Consider the following 14,777-nt stretch of genomic DNA (forward strand, 5'->3'; position numbering starts at 1 on the left):
GGCACCCTCGAGGGTAGGAACTAGTTATCGTGGTGGGAGAGAAGAGACGCTGTTAACAGCCACTTTTACAAAGCAGGAAACTTGGAGACTTGGAAGTTCTAAGCTTAACATGGGGTATAGAGGTGACTGGATGAGCCTGGAATTACACTGGCTGCTGGCACTGGCGTGTGCCTTGGAGATGGTCACACACTGCTCTGCCCAGGGCTTGGGCTTTTTGACAAAGAACTACATTACAGGAGGTGAAGGCGAAGACAAACATCGGAGAAGGTAAAAAGTTCACAACAATTGCCATGGCAATGACCTTAAGAGCTCAGAGGGAGTTCCCATGGAAACCAGCCTCCAGATGTAGCATGACCCATGCAGCACTACTCATCTATGTCTCTGTTTCATTGATGGGGTTTCCAAAGTGAGAGGCATCATGGGAAGAAGAAAGGTAAATGCAGGCAGCATTTCCCAACCTAGTCTCTACCTCTACAAGTCATCCTGAAAGCCACTTTACTTCAGAATACCTTCTTTGTGTCACCTTTTTCTCTTTTGGTGAGGTATATCCCTCACAGACATCATGACTCCTCCTTCCCTGACATGAGGTTGAGAGACTCACAATCCTCTAAAGTGATCAGTTCTTCCTGACCATCAACTGAGTACCAACCTGAGGCTGGGCATGAGTTTCATGCTGCTCAAAGATGCAACTAGCCTTTTCAGGACCTATTTCAGGCTGGCATCAAACTCATCAAGGAAGAGGCTGGACTTCTGCCTTCCCTGCATCCACCTCTGGAATGCTGGGATGACAGATCTGTACCATCAAGTCCAGGATATGAAGTGCTGTGTATTGAACTCAGGGCCTAATACATGCTATACAAGGACTCTACCAACAAAGCCACAGCCTCTGCCCTTCTCTTGCTTTTGGTTGTCCTACTGGAAAGCTGTCCAGGTACTGACTGAATCAACCCACACTCTTGCTTTGTCATTTGTGACTCAAACTTTTCTCTGGCTAATCCTACCCAAAGCAGTCAACCCAGTATTTTCTTGACCTCACCTCATTTCTTTCCTTCTACCATCCTGTCATTTGTACTTTATTAATGTCCAGGCTGCCCATCTCTCTCTCTCTCTCTCTCTCTCTCTCTCTCTCTCTCTCTCTCTCTCTCTCTTTCAATATGAGTGTTCTCCTAGTTACACACACTCTGAAGGGCTAGAAATCTCCATTAGCTCTTCTGTGGACATGTACTTTAGACTCCTTGGACACGATACTCTTGAGCTACTTTCTACCATTGTCTCTTTAACCCCAGGAAATGTGCAGGGTCGGAGAATCATGCCTTCTCACAACTCCCTAGACAATGAAAACAACACTAGCCATTCAGTGCTTGCCCTAGCCTGCTTCAGCTTATTGAAAGTAGTTGCCCAGAGGATTTCTCTGAGTGTAAAGTACCGCGTAGATGGCATGAGCCTACTGAGCCTACTCCTAGCACACGAATGAACAGAATTTGAGACAGAGTGAGATATGAAAAATTAGAGATTAGATTCAAGGATGGGAAGCCAGGACAGTTTGAAGGGAAATCTCAATTGTTATGAGGGGGGGAAAAAGAGGTCTTGGAAAAATGTTCTGGGAGAGGAGTTAGAGATGGAGAATAGCAGGGGAGGCTCAAGGGGATGAAGCATGAGGGGGCAGCTGGATGATTGGAAAATGCAGGAAAGAAAAATTCAGCAAAGAGTCAGCAGAGAGCTTGGATGCAGGCACCATCTTTTCCCAGTGGGATGAAGGACTGAGGGATCCACAGATGACGCTTAGTAGATTAGTATGGGTTTTGCTATCCTCTCTGAGAGAGCTGATCCTGGAGCTATCTATGCTGTCACCTGTGCTGGACCATGCCAACTGGAGTGATGGACACTGAGCCAGGCAGAGTGAAGTAGGACCAGGAATTTGAATCCCCATGTCTTAAGACAACAGATGCCTTCCTATTAGCCCCAATGCTAGTCAATTTGGGAATCAATTTATGCACAGAGCCACCCAGCCAGTAAATGATTTCCTGTCTGGTTCTCTCTTGGGTCTTTCACGATGACTCCCCTTTTTCTCCCCCAGACACTTACTCCATAGACCAGCTCTCCCACCATGCCATTCCAGGCCTTCGTGTCAGGATCCCGGGCTCCGTATTTGCCATCGCTGACGATTTCCAGTCGGTAGGAGTAGCCCACATGCTTGGCGATCTCAGCAGCCAGCTCCACGCAGTAGCCCTCATAGCGATCATTGCCCTCAAACTGGTTGGCATTCTTTTTAAGCATCACGTAAGGATCTTCCTGGTGGAGAAACAGGACAGAGGGTATGGCCTGTTGGTGTACCTGTGAGAGGGGAGGACTTTGACCTGGCAGAGGAGTAGGCTGCCAATGTTGGTAAACACTGGCAAGTCTCTCTTGCCCCTAAATCAGTTTCCTGACTTTCTGATCCTTAGTCCATTACAAATTTCTTGGGAAGAGAAAATTAAAAATGATAAAATAAAAATATCTTATCATAGAAATGTAATGAGGTTTTCCAAATTATGTTCTTTTTCCAAAGTTCTCCTGGAACTGAAGCATAGACAGTTGTGGGGCACAATGTGGGTGTTAGGACTTGAGCCCAGATCTCCCGCAATGTATGTATGTATATTTTTAATGATACCTTTCAATAGAATGTGGCTTCTACTGAATAAGGCACATATAGAACTAGAACAACTTAGGGACACCTCTATGTTTCATATATGGAGAAAGTGTCTTAGAAGAGCAGATGTAGCTTATCTGAGGATGCAGGGTGAGAGAGCGGCTCTTGGTGATGCCTTTTCCCAGTCTCTGTGGCTTCCCTGCTCTATGAGACAGTCTCACTGTATAACGCGGAGGCTGGCCTGGAACTCTACCCTCCTTCTCAGCCTTCTGAGCGCTGGGCTGACAAGCATGGATGCATGGCTGTGGCTAGCTTCACAGTCTCCACCTGTGGCATAGTCAGCAGCTTTCACTCTGCTGTGAAAGTAGGGCTGTGCTTGGGTGGGTCTAGCTTGAACTCCAGGTCAACCTGGTGAAGGAGCATACTCACGAGGATAGTAGTGACGATGTAGGTTCTATTCTGGACACTTGAGTTGTCCCCTCCAGCCTGAGCGTCGGTGGCTGCGGGAACAAACTTATCATCCTCATTCCAGTAACCAATCTGTTAATGAGAAGAAGGCAAAAACAATCTGAGACAGGGTCTTGGGATGCTGTAGGCTGAAACATCAAGAAGTAAGATGCACCCCAGTTCCCTCTCCACCCCCAGTGGACCCCTTCACAGTGGTGGCTAAGCCCAGAGACTGCACCTCTGGGAAAACAAAAGTCTAACTCTTTATTTATCTACACTGTATAGGATACTTAGAAGTGAGGGCTGTGGGATTTTATTCCCCACATCTGTTTTCAGAGCCAATCCACGCCTTCCCTGCATAGTGACCCCCTGTTTCCCCAAACTGATTCTAAACTGTTGTTTGAGTCACTTGATTGAATAAATGCTACCCTCATTTTTAGAGTACCTACATTTTTCCATCCAGATTTAACTTCTGGGAAACAGAACTATCCTCCATTTACTGCTGGTTTTCCTGACTGTTGTAATACTGAGTTGCGCTCAAGGGTAAACAAAATTAATTTCTAAATATTGACAGTTTATTAGTACTCTGTCTAAGGTCTTTCAGAAAAGTTATTGAATTCCAATTATGTGCCAGGCTCTGAGCTAGAACACTTAGTGACATGCAATGAGGTCGAGGGATACAGAGATGTCTAAGAGGGGTGTTTTCCCTGGGAAGATCACTTGAGAAGACATGGGTCACACAGAAACACAGCCCGGAAAATGCTTAGTGGGTGAGTGAGTAGAGTACTTCAGAGAAACAGGCTGGAGTGGGATGCTACCCCAGGAAAGCACTGCAGGAGATGATGGCTGGGCTCAGCCCAAGACTCCCAGGTTAAGGAGGCTGGTTTTGTGAAGGCAGAAGTCTTCCAATACAGGTAACAGGGATGGTTCACCTGGCAGAGCAGTGAGTACATGGGTCTAAGTAGCAGAGGGCTTTGAAGGCCAGGCCAAGAAGTGGAGACTGTCCTTAAGGCAACAGGAAATCATGGAAGGCTTGAGACAACACAATGACCTAGCTAACACATGCACACACGTGTGCACACATGTACATACACATGCTCACCTGTGAACAGTACTCATGTGCACACGTGTGTACAGCACACATACAAGTACATATACACATGCACACAGTCACACATATCTAGACTGACTATACCTCTCTTTGCCTCTCCTTTCCTTCCCCCACTTCAGTTCTTCTTCCCCATCTCCCCTCTTTTCTTCCTCACTGTCCTCCTCCATCCCCCTTCCTCTCCTCTTCCTCCTCCCTCCTGCCTTTTCTTTCTCCCTTTACCCTCTCTCTTCCTCTTCTCTTCCCTCTTAGTTCTTTTCCATATCTTTCATTTCTTTTCCTCTTCTTCCCTCTTTCTTCTCTTCCTTTCTTATCTCCATCCCCTCTCTCTCCAGGCATCTCTCTCTGTCATTCTGCTGGCTGGAGATATCAAGGGCTGTTAATTCACGGGCAAGAGGTGGAAAGTGAGTAAGCCCTCTAGGCATCCAGAGCTCAGCACAGAAATTGAGGCACAGACCACAAGGTTGGTTCGTGTGACCCCCTTCAGCTTGACACATTATTTCCCTGGACATAAATGTTTATTTTGATGATCTTCAGCCATTCACAATGGCAGCTATACACTTGGTCTTGCTTTGGCTCAGTGAGTTTTCTGCCATCTCATCTGCTCACTTCTTGAGCTGGTGCAGCTGGGCGGTGCCTGCTTTAGACCTGGGATTGTACACATTCATCCATTGCCCACAGCAGCTCTCACTGTGAGCTGGAATCAGTTTGCTGGTAGTGAATGCTTCTTGTTCTTCTAAACACTTTTTATGTATTAGTTCCTTTCATCCCCATTAAAATCCCATGGCCTTTGCCAGGTTTCACTCCCATATGAAGTGCGAGGACACTGTAACCTCCCCAGCAGGATAGCCGTGGCAGTACAAGAGCTGCAAGGCTTCCCCGTTGCATGTCTTACAGATAGATGCTGCTGACTCACTTTTCCTTGGGTGCTAGGAATCAAATTCTCACTTTTACGGCAAGCACTCTGTTGATCGAGCCATCTCCTCTGTCCTAAGTGAGCTTAATTCTTTCCTGCTAGTTGTCTTGTAGGAAAAGAAGACGTGATCTTGCCAGGGTTGGTAGAGAGATCTGGATGCAAAGGTTCAGGCTCACATCTCCTATGAGCCAGCAGAGTCATATGAATACCTGTTTCCACAGCTGGATGCATAGAAGGCTGGCAAATGTGTCTGAAGAGACATTGGAAGTGAGAGCTTACCTCCCTTCCTTTGGTCTGTGGGCTGGATTACCATATGGGACTTTGATTCTCTACTGGGGGGAGGGGCAGGGACTTTGATTCTTGCTGAAAGTAAATCAGAGTAAGTAGTTTGGTAAAGATTGGGGCCCACTGTTCAGGAGAGGATTTAAAAAAAATCTGACAGAAGTCTTCTCCTGGGGCCACTTATTATTTTTGATCTATTTTCCATCTGCCTCTAAAGAGTCTTTGAACGTCGGAAATGAGTCCAGATGATAGAGAGGATATTCTTAAGTGGATGAGGTTTAAAGAGCAGGTGATCACAGAACTGTGGATTCAATTGATCTTTCCTCCAGGCATCAGGCTGAATTTGTACATGGGTACCCCAGGATTACCTTTGAAGCCACAGCTCCTGACTTTCCCACATGAGGGCCATCATAGCTAGTTGCCTATTGTGGCAACTGACCACTAAGCAATCTTGTTTGCCCTTCATAGTGTAGAGATAGTGAGAAGCAGCTATCCAACCAGAAACACTTTCTACAGCCTGTTTTGCATTTCACTGGGAGGAACTCTGTGCATAGGATTCTGGGAAATGATGAACCTCTTTTCCAGACTGATCATTCCTGAGTTTCCAGAAGCGTTTCCACTCTTTTTCTTCCTCATCTGTTTGCTGAAGGCTGACAGCCAGAAAGATTCTAATGGATGCCTGCTTAAATCTCTTATCCTAAGATCTAGGGCTAAACTTCATTGATCTCAATCAACTAACCTCAACTTTGAAAACTTGTACCAAGCTCTTTCATCACAGCCTGCTGTAATTTGCGTTTCTTTGCTTCTAATGGAGCAGAGCACATAAGCAAACAAACAAACAAAACAACTTGCCATTCACTAAGCAAGAGATTAATTTCCCAGGCAATAAAGAGATAGGTTTCAGAGCTTCATCCCCACAGCACTTAGGCAAGCTAGCACGTCTAAAAGGCTGGAGTTAATAAGCTTATTGCAGCTTTATCTCAGAATATGGTGTGGAGATGCCTGGGAGAGAGCTAGCAACAGGAATACCCAAGGAACAGAGGGATAGCTACACAAAGGCAAAACAATGAGCCAGAGAAAAGAGGGAGTGTTGATGCCTGGGGCTCTGTGGGCTGAGGTCAGGAGATGTACTGTATTTTCCTGGAGGTAAGATGCCAAGGAGGAGTTCTAAGCAGTATGATTTGTTGTATAGTTGAAACAGACTCCCCAGCTCCGAGAATAAAAATGTGGTCTTTGTAGTGAGATAGAATCTGTGGCAGTGAGGAAGCTGCTGGTCAGAGCAAGGAAGCTGAATGGACCCTGGGTTGACCAGTGAAGATGGAGGGATGGCTGTATTGAGGTCATATCTTATCTTAGGCTATCATTAGTTTGTATGGGAAAAGTCAAATGCCCAAGACTTAAACTTTCAGGGGTTGTATGGAATGGAAAGTTATGGATTCTTCGGGAATGAGAAGATGAATGGAGATACAGGCAGGAATTCTGTCACCATGGTCTTTACTGCCCAGTTACATGCAAGGGAGAACTGAGTAACACACCCAAACCAGGGAGGTGGGGGAGGAGAACGTGGGGATGGATGACTCAAATCAAGTTGAAAGGGGCAGGAGTCAGATGTCATCAATAAGCACAGCAGCCTGCCACACCATGCATGGTCAAAGAGGGTTGAATCTCCACTGCTGGTCCCCTGATGAAGGAAGTCTAATTCCATGCCTTGCAAGGCTACTGTGGGTGGCCAGTATGAGAATGTGTGATGATTCCAGCCCCACATGACAAGACGTTTCATTTGGAGAGGGATCCCTAAGCCCACCCGGAAGTCATACATCTAAATGGGACTTCCTAAGACCTAACATCACTAGAGCCAGGGCCAAATCTGTTCTCTGAAACTTTAAGCTTGATGGACAGATGGAAGCTTAGCACTCCTGCATCTCAGTGGGATGTTAAACTGCCTCAGGATGCCCAGGGATATTGTTGGCCCCGAGTCAGTGGGATACAGGTGGGATTGGAGTTTCCTAGAAGCCCTGAACCAGAGAGAGAAAGCTTTTTTGTTTTGAGGAGCAGGTAAGGCTTTGCAATGTCCCTGAAACCAGCACAAGGTCACTCTTGGAAATCTTAGGTATTAATTTGCTTGGAGTGTGATTGAGAAAAAAGTCCTGGAGGCAGAGATTCAGAGGAATTGATTTTCTGAAAGGCAGATCCCTGTAGACAAAGAATGTTTAAGATCCCATTCTAAGAAAGGATTTAGTCACTAGAAAAGTAAGTTTGAAAACAGCTTGGTGATTAAAAAACCAGGCACAGCCATTTGCTTGAGGGTTTGAAGGCTGCTCAGTTAGTTTTGTATGTGCCTGTGCAGTGCATACAGAAATGGTGTGAAGTCTCTGTGGCAGACAGAGAGGAGTTTAAAATATGAGCAAGTGGCAGCGGGCTGAATGCCCCTGCATGCCTGAGGCTGCTTTCCTCAACCTCGTACTGCGGGAGTGCAGACATAGTCCCAGTCAATCTTTTGAGGTAACTTCCTTTTTTTTCTTCTCTCCTTCTCTCCCTTCCCCTCATTTCCTTCTTCCCTTTCCTCCTCCTTCCCTTCTTTTTAAGTCTGGATCTCATTGCATAGCACAGGCTACCCTTGAACTGACAATGATCCTCTTGGCTCATTCTTCCAAGGATTATCGGCCTACCCCCTTCCCTACATCAGAGATGATGTAACTGAGGTTCAGGAAGGCTGAGGGACTTGTTCAAGGTCACAGATCAGCACAGGGTAAAGTAGATACTTAGACACTGGTCTGCCTGTCTTTTCCACTAAGAATGAAAGCCCAATGGGCTGAGGAGGAAGCTCCAAACACATCTCTTGTACTGAGCCTGTCTCCTTGCTGTAGGAATCTGCATTTTTAACTAGGCCTCCAGGCAATGCTGGGATAATGACTGCTCATCCCTGCAGTGAGCTGCTTGCCCTGGGAAGTCTTGATGAAGACAGGGCCTAGAGAAGACCGGGTCTTCTCTGGATGGTCAGGGGGAAGATTAGAGTCACAACAAAGGACCTGTAATCATTGACAAGGTTACACCAAAGGCAGTTCATGCAGTGAGGAAGGGCCATAACTAACTTCCTCAGTGAACCGTAGTCTAGCCTGGAGATGGACCATATGACGAGAGAGAGAGAGAGAGAGAGAGAGAGAGAGAGAGAGAGAGAGAGGTAAAAACACTACCACATGGAATCATCCAAAATGCCAGAACTCAGAGGAACTAGAGGTTATTTAGATGAATTCATCTCATTTAATTAAAGATTCAGATCTAGATAGGCTAAGCAACTGTCCAATGGAGGACACACAGCTGGATGACAACTAGGCAGATGTTTGATTCTCATATACTCCCTACACTACCCCATGTTCTCAATGCATTCCTAGTGGTAGATGGGAATCCGGTTTTATTTGAATGACTCCCATTACCTGGGAGAGTGGATGATCCCCCATCAGCAGCCTCCCAAGTCTCTTGTTATGTAGCCCAGGCTTGCTGGAGTAATGCTTTTGTGCACTGTGAAAAAATTGCCTTTGTATTGTTCAAATGCTGATTTCTGAACAGCCAGTAGCTGAGGCAAGGGAAGGAGGCAGGACTTCTGGCAGAGAGAGGGACTCTAGGAAGGAATCTCGGGCACAGCAGTTGACAGTTGGACACGATGGAAGTAGCAGGAGCTGGGTCTAGAAACTAAGATGGACAGGTAACAGGCCATGTGGTGGACATAGGCCAGGCCAGTATAATCAGGTTAATATATCTGAGACTCTGTCCAGCTGTATTACCTTAAGCTTATAATAAACATAGAAGGCCTCTGTGTCATTGTTCCATCTGCTGGAGCTCTCAAAGGAACTCCTGTTTTACATTCTCTGTTCATAAGCCTGGGCCACCAGATGATGCCCAATCTTCATATTTTAATGGTACAAACACATAGCTTTTATGCATTGTACAGCTATCAAACTTGTGCCACTGGCCAGTGGTAACAATACTCACTGTGAGGATTCTGAGGTCAGGCCAAATTCATGGTTGCCGACTCTGTATCTAAGAGCAACCATCTTGACCGTTCCAGCCCTTTACACACCATCCACAGCACCTGTGTTTCACTGGAAGGCAAGAGCCAAAGCCTACCTTTCCTTAGGGTCTGAAAGCACTATGGTCAGGGGAGGAGGTCATGTGTCTGTTGTCCCTTCCAGGAGCGGCAGAATCCTCCTGGTGTACCCTGTCCCCCAACACTGTCCTGATTGTGTCAGTCTGATTCTTTCTGGCTTGATGGCAGCTGTAGACAAACAGGGGCTGGGGAGTCAGGGGCTCTGAATGAGGTGTCTCTTTAGCTATGGCTCACTGAGACCTTAGACAGGCCAGTGGGCCTCTCTGTCTCAGTTTACCCATGAAGACAGGGATTTGTTTCACTTAGGCCAATACTAGACAGACCAGATATACACATGCCCTGATACAGCCAAGGAAGCCACGCCAGGCTGTCCATATGCCAGTGTGAGCATCTGAAATGTCCCACAGCTACTGAACACACCAATGAGCTAATCTAGGCATGATGTGTTCCCATTTTAGAGACGTGGAAGTTGAAGGTTAGGCTAGTTAAGTACTTTAGGAGAAGCAAGCACCTCTCTAGTAGCAGTAATTAGGAGAAGAAGCAAGCTGACAAAACCAGATTCTTGTGGTGGGCAAATTAATACCACCCCTCCCCCTCAAGATGAGCCTACTGCATACACTGAGTTTGTACATAGTAAAATGACGCGTAGCTGAGATGGAGAGAGGAGCCTGGACCTTCTGGGTGGGGCCCACGTAGCGGGTTCACTTCCAAACATCGGAGACCCCTGAATCATCTCAGTGAACCCGCAAGGTCAGTGTCATCATGCTGAGCTCTGTCTAAGGCTCAGGGAGCCTGGAAGATTTGTTCAAATCCCAGATGAGTAAGTGGAGAAGTTGGGCTTTGGTTGCAGGGTCTCTAAGATCCACAGCCTTCCACCAGCTTCAAAACCTCAACAATGCCTCCTTGCTGGCTTACCACAAGGAAGCAGACATGATGAAGCCTGAGGGCAAGGGAGATAGAGGCTGCCAAGGGACAGAATGAAAGCATCCAGTATAGTTGTCTCCAAGAAACACCTTTTGCTTTAAGTGCTGAAGGCTGAGGAGGTATTGACCAAGCAAAAGACAGCAGCACGGTGGCTATGTGAAGATGCGAGGACAGAAAGGAGCATGTGTATTCAAAGAACTGAAAGGAAGAAGACTGGCTGGACTGGCATGAAGGAACAATCAAAGGTCAAAGGTGCAGAAATCAACAGTGACCAAATCACACTGGTTCTTAGAGTTTAAGTAAGACCAAAGTCGCTGTAGTTCATCTTAAAAGGTCTAATACGAATATTGATATTATATAAAAACACATACACACCTATTTTTCACTCTGACTTCTGTGGAGAAGAGAGAATGGCTATGATCAAGTGTGAACAATCAGAAGTTGGTCAACCTCATCAATAAACATTCTAGAATTCTCCCCAAAACCCCAGGAATATCACTGCTACTGCATACACACAGATTTCTTTATATTTTTAGGTTCTTCAAAAACAAAATGAAGACCAAATCTTATTCTCTATCCTTCGCTAGTCTCAGACTTGCATTAATCTTCCAGCCCCAGTCACTCAAAAGTTGGGGTCACAGGCAAAGCTGAGGCTCTCCCTTTGCATGTTCAGAGTGTTTTCCTGTTCTCAATCACTCTCAGAAAAAACAAACAAAAACAAAAACAAAAAAACCGCAAAATCCTGGGAGTTGCGTCTCTCTTTGACAGAGAGGGAATCAAATCTCCGAGAAGGCACCTGACCTTCAAATCCCTGGTGACAAATGGCGGAGCTGAGACTAGAGGAGTCTAGAACCTGTATTTCCCGAGTCTCCGCAGAAGTGCAGGCAAGGCAGGTGTCCAGGGCCCTCACTACCACCTGAGTCTCCTCGCAGTCGAATCAGCCCAGGTGGCCCTTACCTTGCGGATTCCGTCGTGCTTCATTTCGATCACGTGGAGGGTGTAGTTGGTCCGGCGCCCTTTCTCGTTAAACTGCACGTTTCCCGTCAAACCTTCGAATCGCACCTGAAAACCAGAGCCAGATGCTGAGCAGTGAGGCTGCAGACTCAGAAGTCGCCTTTCATGTTTGTCCCTATTTGTTGTTGCTGTTTGTGCGAGTGGTTTTTGGTTTTCCCAGGTGGTGTCTTAAATAGCTCACTCTGGCTTTGAACTCAAGACGAACCTGACAAAGATGACCTTGAACTTCCAACTCCCCTGCTTCTACTTCTCCAGTGATCGGATAACAGGCATGTGCCACCGTGGCAGGCAAGCATACTGAGTAGCTTATTGGTCTCTGAGTCCACTTGGTTGAACTGTGCCTACATCCCATCCTCTCTGAACAATGCATCTAGCAAGCCTGTGGCAGCCTAGGACTCCTGTCTGCATCAAGTTTCACATTTACCACATTTAAGCCATGGAAACCAGTTACTCCTTAGCAAAACCTTCATAATGCCTTGCTTCTCTTCAGACATGTCTCAGAACACACCCTGAAAACAAGGAAGACAGGCGAATCTTGCCTAGATTGGTTTTGGGTACATGTGCAGGAAAGAAAACTATGTTCTTTGAGTGAACTTTTAGGGAGAATCTTCTATTTACCATCTTATGCCTATGCATAATTGCATACATGTGATTCAGATCAGATGCATTATGGAAAGGGACATGCACAGTGAGCAAAGACCGATTAATCAAGGTCTGCCAATCAAAGTTAAAAACCACCGAAATTACACTACTCTTAGTAACCTAACCCTACCCTCCTTTGAACTCCATAAAAGGAAGACCCAAAGGATAAACAGGGCCCTCGAGCACCCTCACTCCTGTGGCACACTGACAATTCTGAACTTCTTTCTGATTTATGCTAACTCTGCTTTGAGTAATGTGTTCCTGGTACTTTACAGTCTCTGTGAGCCTGTTTCCTTCTTGAATAACACACCAAGGGCCTGGAAACACCCAGTCCACACACTGACCACTGTGTCCAGAATTTGTTTGTTTGTTTGATTTTGGCTGGAGCGTTTGCTTTTTCAGACTCGAAGAACACTTACATGTGTTGAAGTTTGGAGCAGCCCACAAGCTAAAACTCCCACCTCGTGTCATGGCCAGCTTCAGTGCGGAAAGGACACCCCCACCTAACCAGGCTCATTCTCTCTTATTGCTTCAGGAAAACAGTAATAGTAAGTCAGAGGTCATGCTAATGGGACATATTCTTGGTCAAACACTCCCACCACACCCTGCCTGCTCAGATGAGCAAAGGAAGATGGAGAAGCCACAGGACCGAGGTGCCAACACAGAGAAATCAGGAGGAGTCCACGCTGGAAGTCAGCCTTAGGAAATTTGCCTTTAGTATGATTGGAAAATGCTCTTTAATTTTTTTTGTGAGTGCAGGTAATAAAATACCTGCACATCTGATGACCTGGGTTTGACTCAACCTTCCCCACACAGGTGACCTCGGGTGAAAGTCTCCAGGTTACAAAGTTTCTTCCCTGTCTACCTTAAGTGACATAGCTGAAGTACAAGGGCAGTGAAAAACAGAACGCTCCTACAGAGACCTCCACATCCAGCCAGAGCATGCAGGACCTAACAGACATCTCAGATAGCCAAAAAAAAAAAAAAAAAAAAAAAAAAAAAAAAAAATCATTTCTACCAGATGCAAACATCTGTGGCATGGGAATTTTCTCTCTTCGAATGAGCCAGACTTAATGTGCATGGATTTGTACCTTCAAGTTCAGATTCCAGATGAAAGGCTCAGTAGACAATATGGAAATCCAAGCCTGCTGCTCTGCAGAGACTGAGAAACCCTTAAGCTAAGGATGATGCTAGGAAATGAAGTGACAATCCCTGATGTTGACCCTGTGTCCTCATATCCCTCCTGCCTATGACCAGGGAGGTGAGTCTGTAATTGTTACAAATAGAGGTTCGGCCTTATGACCCAGCACTGCTTATATTCTTCCCCTTCAATAGCTTGAAAAAAAGTCATGTAGAGTTTTCTTTTTCAGATAGAAGTCAGGGAAGATAGCTGGTGTGTGTGTGTGTGTGTGTGTGTGTGTGTGTGTGTGTGTGTGTGTGTATCTGTTTTGAAGCCAGCCCTTTCATCCTTTTCTGGTTTTGAAGTCTCAGTAGGGAGGGAGGCCATGACTGGCCCAAAACACTGAGCAAATTATACAAGCTCTTTGCTCTCTCATCTGCAAGCTGTCAATATCAATCACTCCTGGAAAAGTCTGGAGCGTCCTTCCTTTGCCAAAAGAAAACAAAGTATGGATTCTGTTACAAAGACTATTAGAAAGGACTCTTCACCTTCTTCTCACCTTGGTCATTGTGGTGGTTTAAGTGGCAAGTGTTCCCCATAGGCTTATGTATTTGAATGCGTGGTCTCCCGCTGGTGGCACTTTTTGTGGAAGTTTAGGTGGCCCAGCCTTGCTAGAGGAAGTATGTCACCATACCTCCATAGAGGAAGTATGGTCACCCACCATACCATCATACCATACCATACAGAAACTGTAAATCCAAATAAACTCTCTTTCTACAAGCTTCCCTGTTTTTTATCACAGCAATAGAAAGGGAACTAATAGAGCCACCTTGGCCAATGCTCAGGTCTCTGAGTTCAAGGTGGGTAGCTTGGGTGGTAGGCTTCACTTTAAGTTAACTTATTTAGACAGAGGAAGAGCAAATGTATGGATGACTGGATGGTAGACTAACTTGACCAAACAGGAAAAATCATCGGTAACAATACAAATGGGTACCTGTTCTCTGTCACTAGTCTCAAATATCCATATATTTGGTAATAAGACAGTGCATGATCTCATGTGATTCAGTTTCCTTATGTGTTTGATGGGCCAGTTTGAGTTAATTATGTCATAAGTTTATTTTAAGGATAAATAAGATGCTTCATGTCAGAATTTTTTTTGTGCTTGCAAATGCTCAACAAGTTTGCTGCTGTGATTATTACTGAGGATGACCCCGATGGCACTATCATTTCCCAAGCACTGTTCACTTATGAAGCTTCATCTGCATCCCCAGGGATCCCATGAAGCATGGATGCTTAGATTTTATGATGTCCCTTCACAGGGGGAAGCCAGAACTCTGAGGGTAGGTGCCATGAATAAGCCGCAGAGGCAGGCCTAAAATCCAGACTTCCTGATGTCTTCTCATGTCCTTTATCTTGGATATCAAATGGCCTCTTATACAGGAGGCCATGAGTACCACACTCAGCAGTAGTGGGCCACACAGACATGTACAGGGTGGAATGTGATGTCTAATATTGCCACAACATCCTGCTGTGTATTTCTAGACATGCTCTGTTGGCTCTAAAGGATATCTGCAGGCTCCTCATTGAATC

General features: G+C 45.8%; 1 protein-coding gene across 3 annotated transcripts in view; it reads right to left on the reverse strand.

Moving 5' to 3' along the window:
- Positions 1-14,777, reverse strand: part of Gria1 (glutamate ionotropic receptor AMPA type subunit 1) — a 311,700-nt gene that overhangs the window by 86,123 nt on the left and 210,800 nt on the right. For all 3 annotated transcript variants that reach the window (XM_060363683.1, XM_060363682.1, XM_060363684.1), the window contains exons 8-10: positions 11,369-11,473; positions 3,059-3,169; positions 2,086-2,292 (exon numbers count right to left, since the gene is read on the reverse strand). In XM_060363683.1, coding sequence (XP_060219666.1) covers positions 2,086-2,292; positions 3,059-3,169; positions 11,369-11,473 — 423 coding nt within the window. The remainder of the gene's footprint in view (positions 1-2,085; positions 2,293-3,058; positions 3,170-11,368; positions 11,474-14,777) is intronic.

The sequence above is a fragment of the Meriones unguiculatus genome, chromosome 11 (assembly GCF_030254825.1).
Source record: "Meriones unguiculatus strain TT.TT164.6M chromosome 11, Bangor_MerUng_6.1, whole genome shotgun sequence".
Taxonomy (NCBI): domain Eukaryota; kingdom Metazoa; phylum Chordata; class Mammalia; order Rodentia; family Muridae; genus Meriones; species Meriones unguiculatus.